The sequence below is a fragment of the Sesamum indicum genome, linkage group LG12, assembly GCF_026168435.1.
Source record: "Sesamum indicum cultivar Baizhima isolate 11 linkage group LG12, ASM2616843v1, whole genome shotgun sequence".
In the NCBI taxonomy this organism is placed as follows: Eukaryota; Viridiplantae; Streptophyta; class Magnoliopsida; order Lamiales; family Pedaliaceae; genus Sesamum; species Sesamum indicum.
Genome location: NC_142668.1, coordinates 16,139,992 through 16,152,853, shown reverse-complemented (window position 1 = coordinate 16,152,853; position 12,862 = coordinate 16,139,992). Strand labels below are relative to the sequence as shown.

General features: G+C 34.9%; 2 protein-coding genes across 2 annotated transcripts; one reads left to right on the top strand and one right to left on the bottom strand.

Moving 5' to 3' along the window:
- Positions 1 to 4,085: 4,085 nt before the first annotated feature.
- On the top strand, positions 4,086 to 7,583 carry LOC105175489 (E3 ubiquitin-protein ligase AIRP2). Its single transcript, XM_011097939.3, has 5 exons — positions 4,086 to 4,383; positions 5,132 to 5,282; positions 5,397 to 5,463; positions 5,558 to 5,792; positions 7,038 to 7,583. Exons 1-5 carry the CDS (start codon positions 4,295 to 4,297, stop codon positions 7,246 to 7,248), a joined length of 753 nt encoding a protein of 250 aa, XP_011096241.1. The 5' UTR covers positions 4,086 to 4,294; the 3' UTR covers positions 7,249 to 7,583.
- A 165-nt stretch (positions 7,584 to 7,748) lies between these two features.
- On the bottom strand, positions 7,749 to 10,753 carry LOC105175488 (internal alternative NAD(P)H-ubiquinone oxidoreductase A2, mitochondrial). Its single transcript, XM_011097936.3, has 8 exons — positions 10,148 to 10,753; positions 9,581 to 9,794; positions 9,280 to 9,440; positions 9,130 to 9,195; positions 8,878 to 9,041; positions 8,644 to 8,758; positions 8,354 to 8,533; positions 7,749 to 8,161 (listed from the first exon to the last, which is right to left on the bottom strand). Exons 1-8 carry the CDS (start codon positions 10,751 to 10,753, stop codon positions 8,006 to 8,008), a joined length of 1,662 nt encoding a protein of 553 aa, XP_011096238.1. The 3' UTR covers positions 7,749 to 8,005.
- Between the last annotated feature and the right edge of the window lie 2,109 nt (positions 10,754 to 12,862).

Genomic DNA, 12,862 nt, shown 5'->3' with positions numbered 1-12,862 from the left:
CGTAATATATTATTTAAAAAAACTTTTTTATAAAATAAAACTTTTCATTTTTAATAGGTAAAATGCAATAATTTTGAATTTTTAATATATTTTGATTATTATTGAAAATAATATTTTCCTACACATGCAACTCATGGGTGAGCGAAACATCGAGGGGGAGCGGATGAGGTCGACTCGGTGACCGAGGGCTTGCGTGCCTAGAGGACGGGCCAGATGCAGCAGAGCAACGACCCAGGAGCGGATTCCCCATTACTTTTAATAAGGTATAACAAACACAGCTGAAAGGAAAAAAAAAATTAAAACAAAGAAAGATGTACAATTAAAAAAATAATAAAATTATTTTCATACGTCGTTACGTTTTAATGCATGCAAGAAAATATATCTTTACCATTATAATTACCCTTATGTGGAAAAAATTTATTTGACCTGTAATAAATCAATTGCAAATCAATTAAAATAAATATCAATTTTATTCAATTTCTTTGCTAACATCAATAAATTCAGTGATCTTTGATTAACAAAGAGATTTATTTATTAGACGGGAGTAAATCTTATGTGTGATAAATATAATTTTTTAAATCACATAAAATTTATGTATAATTACACTAAATATTAAGGGAAGATTGAGCAATTATCCATATAAATTATAATATCACATTAATGATTAACAAAAATTATTAAAATAAAATAAAAAGGAAAAAGGTGTAGGGGGTGGCGTCCGTGACTGGCAAGAGAAGCATCCAGAGAACTGTATTTAATTCTTGATAACTATTCCTTGGGAAAAACTTTAGCACCGGCGGGACCCGCATATGTTATTACCGTATTGTCCTCTTAAATATTGCTAATGTCATTCGGTCATGCCTAAATTTCTTTAAAAATTAATAATTATATATACGACACTTAACTTATAATTTATTCATATAAATTATATTTATTTTTTAAATATTATACATACATTTATTAAAAAAAAATTATATAATTTACATGAACTGCCTCTACTTTTAAATAATTACATATATATATTCTGAAAAAATCATCAACATAATTATACAAACTATTCACGATTTTGGATAGTTAATAGTAATTTTTGTAATTATATAAAAGTTAAGGATACTTTTATAATTATACAATATATTGAACAATTAAATCGTTGTTACTGTATTTTATTTATTAAAAATAGAAAAGCAGCAATGATCCAAACATTTAACACACGAATTATAAATGTAGGATTAATTGAGGAAATGTGAACTTAAATGCTGGGGTAAAAATATTAATTCCTATGTTGAACATTTCTCAAAATATAAAACTGCACGCCATGTCAAAATTCAAATTCTCGACTTTTCCACTGTAGTCCCAAGCTAAAAAGGTTATTTTTATAAAACGATTATAATTATATATAAAGAAAATATTATTTTTTAATATAAAATCATATTTTCGGGATTAATAAATTAATAATTATATTAAAAACATAAGAGCATGTAGATGTCTACACATTGTTTTAATATACAGTTATTAATAATTAATTCTTGAAAGTTAACATTTGTCTAATAATGCATGTTTTTGCTTCATTCAGGGTTTAAGGTTTTCTACACCAAGCTAAAATTCAACGGTTCTGATAATCTGAAACCAAAGAAATGAAAAGAGGTTGATGTTGTGGTGTATGTGAAAGCCACATTAGAGACGAGGAATGAATGGTCGAGATGGTCCCAAGCTAGAGGATGACAGACACTGGTAATTTCACCCTAAAACTACCTCATTTAATGTCCTGTTGTTATATACTGTTATGGTATAGAGTTCAAAGGTTTTTAATATTTTGACTATCTCTATTATTTTTGTACTTTCAATTTTTGAATTTCAAAAATTCCTCTATAAAATATCGTGGGGGCTATGTCCAAAAATAAAAGAGAGAGAGAAGTAGTTAGTTATATGCTATTTATCTATATTGATCTGTCATTGATTACGTATTAATTACTTTTTAATATTTTTCTGCCTTTCACTCTTTTCTTGACTATAATTTTTTTTCACAATTTTTAATCAATTCAATCTTTTGTATTATTTCTTATATTTTTTAAACAATAATTATATAACTATATTAATATCTCATAAATTGAGCAATACATATATATCAATATTCAATCAATATATACAGTAATTCCGTATAAAATGAGAAGAAAACCCACGCATCCACGATATTTCCAACTTGTTCATATAAACTCAACCTTAGAGTGTGTTTAGTTGATGTGAAAAATGGCGTAGAAGATAAGTTGAAGTAAAAATGAATGTATAAAAAATAATTTGGTGTTTGGTTGGAGGGGAGAGATGGAGGTGAAGTAAAACTTAATTTATATGAAACTCTTCTTGTGTCCAGTTTTGTTTCCATCCAAAATCGAGCGAAAAAGTGAAAGTATATGGCAAAAAGATAAAAAAGTACGATTCTTATTTTTATTTACTCTATTACCCATATATATCTACATTATCAAGAGGGCGAGGCTCCTAGCAATGGGAGGAAAGGGGAGTGGGTAAGCGAGCTCCTTTCACTGTGAAAGTTGCGGATCTCTTCGCCCCCTTCTTAAAAAAAAAATCCCTCTAAAGTTATTTTTTGTATCAACAAACGCATTGATGCTTGAACTCGAAACCATTAGTTGAAAATATTTTTTAGTAATTTTTATGTTATTTAAACTAAACAGTTTAAAATAAATGAACAAAACTCATTTTGATGTATTAGTAAAAGATATATCTTATTCTTATTTGATAAATATTTTTATTAATAAGGTTCTTAAATTTTTGCTACACTTAAATTATATCAATATAATATTAATTTATTTATTTTTTAATATAAAATGAAGAGAAAGGTTAAGCATTAAAATTACAGAAATTATTATTTTCTTATCAATTTATTTTCTTTGTATCAAGAAAGGAGAATTATTTGAAATTTATTTTCATTCGAATCATATCAAACAATTTAAAGGAAAGCTATTATTCTTTTCTTCTCCCTCCCTATTCCACTTTTTTTTTTCTCTTACTTGAACCAAGCAAACTCTTAACTACTAAATTATCGGGGATATGTTATCCCTCATTTCATAATCATTTATTTTTTTATTAAATTGAGATTAGAGCTAGGCAATTATGTATTTTTTCTTTCTATTATTTATTTCAAATAATATACATTTCGTTTATTAAATTTTTCCTAGAAATACAACAAACAACCTAAAACTTTTTACTTAACAAAATATAGAAGTTCACTCATAATCATTGAGCGCGGGGGAGTCATTTGTAACGGTGTGGCCGCGTAATTGGGGGATTTGTGAAAGAGAAAATGCTTAAAGGGGTTGACTGAGAATAATAGGAAAGTAGGGGGCGGTGGTGGTGGAAGGTGAAGCTACTAAAAACGCAGCAATCAATAAGGAAGGAGGCGCTGCGTAGACCGAAAGCTAACCCAACCCCAACCCAAAGCTATTAATTAAAGTGGCGGACACCCAAAAAGCAGATTCATATAAATAAATATTAATATTTAGTTAATAATTGTATACATTATTATAAAATAAATAGGGCATTGGGCATTCTGTTCCTTCCCCAGATATATAGATAAGAGAGAGAGACAGAAAGTTGAAAGAAAAACAAAGGAATAAGAGAAAGGGAAGTGGGGATGGGGGTGTGGGTTAAGGATAAGAGCGTCACCAGAAAATTGACCCACTTGTCTCCATTATTAATCACTCACTACCCACTCCCTTTATATTCTTACCTTCAATTATTTCTACATATTTTTATTCTTTACTATCACATATTAAATTAGATTGTGTACAAGTTTTGATTTGGAGGTCAAATTGGATTGAATTTAGAAGGGAGCCTAAATTATTTAATTTTATTAAACTTAGGTGATAAGTTTAGTGGAATTTTAAATGATTATTTCCCAATAATTTAATTATTCGAGATTATGATAATCTTTACAAAGATAATAATAGAAAAGGGGAATGAATTTTCTCTTACTCACCCATCTCATCTCATGTCCACGTGTCCTGCTCTCTCTCTCTCTCTCTCTCTCTCTCTCTCTCTCTCCCTCACTGTAGTAGTAGTAGTAGAAGACAACTCCAAAATTTGGCGAGTCAGTCTCAGTCCCAGAGTCTTCTTTTGAAACTTTCTAGAGAGCAATTTTTATTTTATAAATTCCACAAATATCTCTTCATCTTTTCTGAGATTTTGATTTTACCTTTTAACGCTGTTGAAATTCAGCAATAACCATCGGTGCTGATGGTGTTTTGATTCCTCGAAACTGGAGAAATTCTTCAAAGGAGACATGTACGTAAGCGGCGCAACTCCAATGCGGAAGTCCTTCAAGGATTCGCTCAAAGTTCTCGAAGCCGATATTCAGCATGCTAATACTCTGTCAGTCATTATTTGACCCTCAGTTTCTTGTTTTTTGATTTTTTTTCTTCTTTGATTTGTGTTTTTGATGATCAGTTAATTTTTTTTGCTTGATTTCTTCGTTTTCCTTGATTTCATGATTTTGTTTCAGTATTTTTTCATCTGTTTCTCGGAAAACTGTTCAGTTAGGCTCTTGGAGTTTTGGAGCTATTTTTTTTTTTCTCCTTCAATTATTTTATCTTATTTTTATGGGTATTTGTAGGGCCTTTTGCTGATATAATTATAAGAATCTGGGCTCTGCATATTGATTTAGAGATTTGTAATTGAAGATAGTTTAATGTTCACTTTATCGCTTGCTTCAGGTTGTGATAAAGGTATCATTTTCAGGTTCAACTAACCGTGGTTTCTTGAGTTCTAAAATTTCCCTTTGAAGTATCTGGATGATTTTGAGGGGGATTTTCATCGTAATTAGATTTCCATGAACACAAGTGGTAAAAGTATGGGAACCAAAACAAAAAAAAAGGGGAGATAATCCAAGTCTGTGAGGTCACTGAGGTGGTTGTAATATCAACTTTGTTATTAAAGAAATTAATTTTGAAAATGATCTACATGAAATATCTATGTACTTAAACTGCATTTTCTATTAGATTTTTTCCGTACATCATGTTACTGGAGATTTGATTAAACAGATTGCTCTGTTCAGGGTATTTAGTTGATAATATTCCTTTTCTGTATCTAAAAATTTTAAAGTCTTAACTGCAAATTGCAGGGCATCTGATTTTTCACGGGAGTATGATGGCGCATGTCTACAGATGAGAATGTCATACAGTCCTGCTGCACATTTTTTTCTTTTTCTAGTTCAATGGACCGACTGCCACCTTGCTGGTGCTCTCGGACTGTTGAGAATCCTAATATATAAGGTTGGGCTTTGTCCTGTTTGACGTGCTTTACCCAGTATTCATCTGGCCGCCCTTCCATAGCTCATCTTTTGTTCAATTTGTGAGTGCAATAGATAAAACTTTGTCATGGTACAGGTATATGTTGATGGCACAACCACTATGTCCACTCACGAGAGAAAAGCAAGCATTAGAGAATTCTATGGTAAACTTCCTGGTTTCTCATAGATATAGATTACAGTTTTTCTTGAAGGACCAATAATTAGTGGTTCTGAGAACGAAATATATCTTGTGGCCAGCTGTTATTTATCCCTCTTTACTGCAACTTCAAAGAGGTGTCACAGATTCAGAAGATAAAAAGCAGAAAGCCGTATGCATGGAGAGATACAGGAGAAAGGATGAAGAAGAACATAGGCGTTGCTCGGAGTTGGATATTGAAAGGGAAGAAGAATGTGGGATTTGCATGGAGACAAATAGTAAGATAGTCTTGCCAAACTGTAACCATGCCATGTGCCTGAAATGCTACAGAGAATGGTACAGTCTCTCTCTTGTCTTCAAGTTTTGGTTGCTGAATCCCTAAAAAAACAGACATACTTTATGCTTACCAGCTTTACCTTGTTGCCTGTTTGGTCCATTATTGGTGTGTCTTAACTGTATTTTCCAGTTTTCTGCTAGCTGCATTGTCAGTGGATAACTTTCTTCCTTCTCTACTGTCTAGCGAGAATGTTTGGTTTGAATTAGAGATTTGACAACAGTTGCTTCTTTGGTTTTGATTTGACTTTTCTGCCTAGCATTTATTCTCAATTTTGAATAAATGCAGGTATATATTACTTTATCCCGAAGAGTCTGAGATTCTCTAAGATATGATGGTTAAGAATTAAATTCATGCCAAGCAACAGAGAGTTAATGCGATAATGTGCATGCAGATGACCTTATCAATTAAGAGTCCTATTCCTGCATGCTGATGATATGTGTCTGATAGAGTAAACTTATTATCTCCCTTTTACATGCAAATTTAAGTGTTTTTCATGAATGTCTTGCAAGCATGATTACTGAAATATTGTGGACAGCATTTTCCAGGATAAGATTGAATACTATAATACTGGTGATGAGAAGTGTTGTTTGTGGTAGTATTGCTACAGGTCTCTCCCCATTCGGAGAACAATTGTCTCTTTCGCCAGGGTTTTCATTTCTTCATCATCTTCTCATCATGCTTCTTAACTCTTATCTGGTGTCTTTTAAGGTTCTAAAAAATCTCGTTGATTTTTTGGTCCTAACAATTTTAATAAAGATCAGCAACCTATGATATGTATAGTGTCTGGGTTCTGAATGGGGACAATGTACTTTTATCAGATACAATTATTGTACTTTTTTGAAGATTGAATGTTGGCTTCCATTCTGGATTTTAGCAATAACCTTTTGGATATAATGTTTTTATGTTTTTCCAACTCAAGTATAGGTGCTCCAACCACAATCGTTTGTGCAAGCTCTGTGTTTCTTTGGATGAGTTGAATTTCACTGCAACTGTTGTCTTTAAATTCTTGTAATACGGCGATTTCTTTTCTGTTGGATTGAATATACCAGATATCTTGTTGGTCTTGCTTCTAGGTGAATCTAGATAGGTATCACTAAATTCATCTGTTTGTGTAGTCCCTCCTGCTACAGAATGTTGTGGAAGCATATCATTCTTTGAGTATCGGTGCCATGTTTTGATTTCTGTTTTCACTAATATTTTCTTTTCCTAGTGCTAATAATAAGTGAATGGTCTCCTTAATGCAGGCGTTCAAGATCACAATCTTGCCCTTTCTGCCGAGACAGTTTAAAAAGGACAAATTCTGGTGATCTATGGGTGTTTCTGGACAGCAGGGATGTGGTAGACATGACAGCTATCACAAGGGAGAATTTGAAGAGGCTGTTCATGTACATAGATAAATTGCCTCTGATTGTCCCTGACACCCTATTTGATGCGTATGATACCCATGTAAGGTAAATTAACTTGTGTCTTTGAAGGCATTGTGCCATTCTGGATGAAGTGGGATCTTTCTCATTCTGAGAGTTTATTAGAGGAGCAAGACAATCATCTCTTACAAATTAGATTTAGAGACCTGAGTGGTTCATTCCACTTCTGGTTAGGAAAAAACCCACCCTTGATTTATTGTGGGCAGAGGTTTAAGTTTAGGTGCAACAAAGGGGGAAGGTATCCATCTTATGTGTCTAGAATTTGTAAATTCTTGTATAGTTTGGAGTCTGCTGCTTATTTAAGCTACACTAAAATTTGATATTGTGATGTGCAAATGAAAGAAATCAACTGCTCAATTTATGAAATTTCTGAGCTATGCTGTTTTGTTGGTTAAGGTGGGTTTCGCGGACTTAATTGACAGGTATTATATGGGATGGACATATGAAGCTCGGGTTCTATCTTTTTTCTCCTCTAATTTTCTTTGTGGCGTGAAATTAACTTGTTTATTCAAAGTTACATTCGAGAGCATATAAAAGCGAATCCGCATTATCAACATTTTCATTATTCGCAAAGGCTAATTATGATGGTAAGAGTATCATATTCAAATCCCAGACTGTTGCTCCTCTGGCTTGCGAAACAGGTTTTGTGCATGCCCATATGCTTCTATAACAAATGAGTAAAAAAGAAAGGTAAGAGGCAATTTTGAGTTTTCTCCAATGGAATAATAATAGCACGACGCTGTATTGAAGTAAGAGATTGGTTGGGTTGCATAATTTGAAGGTTTGCTTCACCCAATCCTGGAATTGTCCCTGCCGAAGACGAGCGTTGTTGCCCAGTTTACAGCAACATAAAATCTATTTCTCCAGCTGATTACTCGCGTCAGGTACGCGGAGCGCCAGATAAACCAGCTTATGAATCCAGCTAATGATAAACCTTTTGCATCCTGTCAAAATCAGACAATAGAATAAGATAATTCAGTCAAAATGGTCAGCATTACAGATTTCAAATGTTACTGCAGCAGGAGATGAATGTCAAGATCCTCCTCTAGTTTTTTGTTTCTCTCATTTAATGATCTTGGATTGTTATTAGGGATGACTGGTGGAATATAGGTTTGGAGAAGAGCACTCAGACTGACCTTGGACTGGCGTAGATCAACCAGAGCCTTGTAGCGGCCCACAGAGGCCATGCTTCCGAGATGCTTGTAGACAAATGGGTCGCCTAGGGGAATATCTTTCGCAGAGAAAGCCCTGCCGCCGTCCTGTTTCCCAATTCTGGTAAACAACTCGACAAGAAACTTCCCCTCGCGTTCTGCAACCTGATCAATATTTTTCAATGCCGTACTTTAATCAACGACAACATTATTTGTTATCTTGTGGATTGTGCGGTCAACAAGAAAAAGAGAAAAGAGAAATCTAGTAACCAGACCTGAGCTAGAGCTGGAAGCACTGGCCTCCCTACGTGTTCAAGAAAGCCAGCACAGTCCCCAATGGCAAATACATCTTCCACGGATGGAACTCGTAGCCATTCATCAATACCGATCCTTTAAAAAGAGGCATTTCATTCCAGGGATTGCCAAACAGAGAAAACACCCACGGTATATATATATATATAATGCATACAGACTCCAACATGAACAACTGGTTAACGTAGATAATATACCTTCCACCAGGGGACTTGGGGAGATCGAGTGATCTCACAAACGTAGAAGGACCAACACCAGTGGACCAAACAAGAAGGCCGTAAGGTACATCACTTCCATCGCTAAGAACTAGCTTATTTGGATGAACTTCCTTGACGACACCTCGTACAAGCCGGACTCCATACTGACATAGATTGCTAGCAGTCAATTATGACCCAAAGCAAAGTTAGGATATATGTTCCTGTCATGAGAATGAAAGGTGTTGAAGTTACCTTTGTCAAGTGCTTTGTCGCATACTGTCTTAATCCAACATCAAACGATGACAAAATCTCATTTGCCTGGTTCATAGATGAGTTGTAAGAAGAGGACATAGCTAAAATCAATTTCAACAAATTAATAAAATGTGAGAGACGTAGTCATACCTCAATGAGGGTGACACGGATGTAGTTTTTTACATGTACATACCGCTGACGGACATCTCTCATGATAAAATCACTCAGTTCTCCACTGAATTCCACCCCAGTAGGTCCACCACCAACTACTACGCAATGCAGCAGCTGTTCCTTTTCTTCTTCTGAGATGCCTGCAATAATGTTCATTGTTGAACAGTAAGCCGGAACTGTGTTTAAATGATAACAAGGTAAGTGATAACAAAGCCATCCTTATGATATTCATTGCAGTCCATACAATTTTTTTCTTTACTAAATGTATGTAAAAATTCACCTGGACTTTCACAGAGCATCAGGTTTAGGAGAAGCCTTTTCCGTATTTCTTGGGCATGAGTCACCTCGCGCAGAAAAAAGGCATGTTCCTTCACCCCCTTTATGCCAAAGGTCAGTGGTTCAGCTCCAGAAGCTATCACCAGCTTGTCATATGAAACTTTAAAATGGTAAGGTTCTTGAGAAAGTCTGCCATCACCAACTGCCTCGCAGTACACCTGTTGTATTTTGGTAATTTAAATGTCAACATATCGGGATCATCATTTCCTCCCTCATGCACGTCTACAAGCTTCCTAAGATATGTCGTAAGCATACAGTCTCAAGAAATAAACATGCAAGCTTGTATTTTAAGGTAAAAGTAGAAGGCAGATTACCATAGGCTATTTCAGGGATTATGCACAGGCATGTTTGAGTGTCAAAAACAGACAGGAAATACATCCCTTTCAGTCTAAAGATACTACAAACTGATACGATATATGTATATTGACATAGCTAAATAGGATTTCTCGAATTGACATAACCAGAAGAAGTATATACATATACATATATATATATATATGCAGCTACTTACTTCATGCTTGTCTGTGTCAATGCCAGTGCAAGATGCGAGGAAAAAATAAGAATTGGGTTCCTTGGCTAATGCGCTCTGTATCTGACTGACTGGTTCTGCTACTGAACGGAACTCCAAAGTTCCAACACAAGTTGAGGCAAGCAAAGGAGTGAAGACCATATGATTCCTTGGTGATATGCAAACAACATCATATAAACTGGTGTCAAGCCCCTTGAGGAATCTACATGCTGCCCATCCACTGCCAAGGACAACCACTCGAGGCTTTTCACCGGGTTTTGTGGCTTCTAGGGTAGGAAATTTGGGATTTTCATATTCCAAATCAGATTCCACCATTGCTGTTTGTGCATGAGCAAATTGGCATTGAGGGGCTGTTCTAATTCCCCTGCTTCCAAAATTCATACCACCCAAGGTTCTAATGCGTGAGAGGAATGAGAGCTTGCCGCCTGCTATAACATTCTGATTGAAGGTTGTGATATTTCCACCGAAAGATGAATGACATCTGTGTGCAGATGCTCCCTCGCGCAGCACATCCCTCTCACAAGTGTAAGTGCCCATGGCACCTCCATGTCGCCTGTAAGCATTTCTTGCTATCCTTGCCAAAGCCATGCTCACTTGTTTAGAGTACCGAAAAAGTTGATACTATTCTGAAGCAAGTTTCAACTGGATAAGTTTTTTTCTGCACCAATTCTGCAACTGAAAACACCAAAACATCTTATATTGGAAGGACCATAAAGGTTCCAAAGTATGTGGAGAAGTAAAGACAATGACTAGGACCTTTGAAATTTCTGTTCAATGCATCCAATTAGAAGTTAGATCAAGACAGAGAAAAACTTCCAAGACTAATCAACAGACAAGAATACTATGTTCCCATCAATTTTGTTGGCAGCTTCAAAGGAAAAACTCTTCGTGACTCTCTACTAAAGGGATCTATTACCAAGAAACAGAAGAAGCTAATTCTAGCATCATGAGACATTCTTAATGCTAGCTAGCAATTCCTGTACAATTCTCATTGTTTTTACTGAAACTAGTCAAATTCAATACCCTGCGAGATTTAACGTTTTCTTATAGGCCTATTTCAGTTATATTTTGACAACGCAAATCATTGATGGACAAAAAAATATTCCCTTTCACACATTCTCTATTTTACCTTTTACCTATTAGTGTAAAATATTCCGGATCTGAAGACGTCACTGTAAGACTTATCAGGTATATAGAGAAAGCAGTTAGACTGCAGACAAATGTTAAAAGGTTTTCAATCCCCTGCAGAAAGCGAGCATAAACCAAAAGAAAAGAAAACACAGTTTGTTGATGCACAATGAGCAAGCAGAAACTCAGACCTGTGCGCTTCTCTGTACGTATAATTCTATGTAAACAAGTATATGTAAGTATAGCTGAGAGATTGCAATTAGCGGAGAAGGGTTCTAATGAAGGGTTTTTTATATGGATAGTAACCCGATACTGCACATGTCCATGATCTCCGGAGTCATATTTTGACGACAAAAACAGAAAAGAAAGGAAGAAAGTAGGAAAACACGACTCTGGAAATCAATATAGTAGCACAACAACAATCATATTTTTACAGTAGTAACATTAAAATATTGAAATCAAAGCCTTGGCAAGCAAGAAAGTGTGGTGGGGGTGGGTACCTGCTCCTCTCAGTTACGCGCGCGGCCTCAACATTGAATTTCTTAATAGGATGACAATGGAGACATCTAGGTACAACATGCTTGTATAGTCGCGGTTGGCATAACTCCTAATGCGTGACTCACGAGAAATAAGGTCAAAAATAACAAGGTTTAAGGGCCATTTTCTAGTGGCTATATTTTTCTTATATTATTATCAGTTGTTATTGCACGTTGTTCAGAGTATATAACAAATACTCTTACGTGTCTAGAATAAATAAAGAAATACTTTTTTTATAATCATAATTTTAAATATACTTATTTAAGTATGAAATTTATATAAACACACTTAAAAAATATTATACTAACACGTTTTAAACACTGTAACTGTAATTTTATAAAAAGTAAAATGTTCGTGTATTTTGAACTAACATCCAAAAATATAAATGTATATTACGATGAAATGCACCAACATCGTATTAGTGAAGCATGCAATTTAACTCTAGAAGGTAGCGGCGCGCGGGACTGACCCAACTGTAATTAGGGTTGAATTGAATGGGTTGAGGGCCGATCCATTTACTACTTGTCCAGAATATTCCCAAGAATCTGACGTTGCGAATCCTGCGACCCGCACTATTCAGTTTCAGACTACGTAAGACGAATGGTCCGTAGGTCGTGTGTAATTAATTAACCATAAAAGGTCATAATTTAGAATCTAAATCTTCACCTTTTATTTTAATCGCAACCCATTCTGATCAAATTGATCTCATTGCTATTCAATTTATACTTGTCCTAGGAATGGGGTGGGTGGGCCAGAGGGTCCATTCAGTAGAATAAGGAAAAAGATCAAACCAAGATCATGGAGCAGTCTTTTTCGACTATTTCCTTTTCCTTTGATCTTTCCAAAAGGTTTGTTGTGCAAGCGACGAAATTGATTCAACAACTTGCGTCTGCGTTTTGATCACCTCTGTTAATTTATTCCCCATTGCGTCTTATCGCAGAAACTTGATCCGCAAACTTCTAATTCACGAGTTTGATTCAACTCCAATTAGTTATATAAGAAGTACAATTTTATTTTGTGATTGTATAGAGA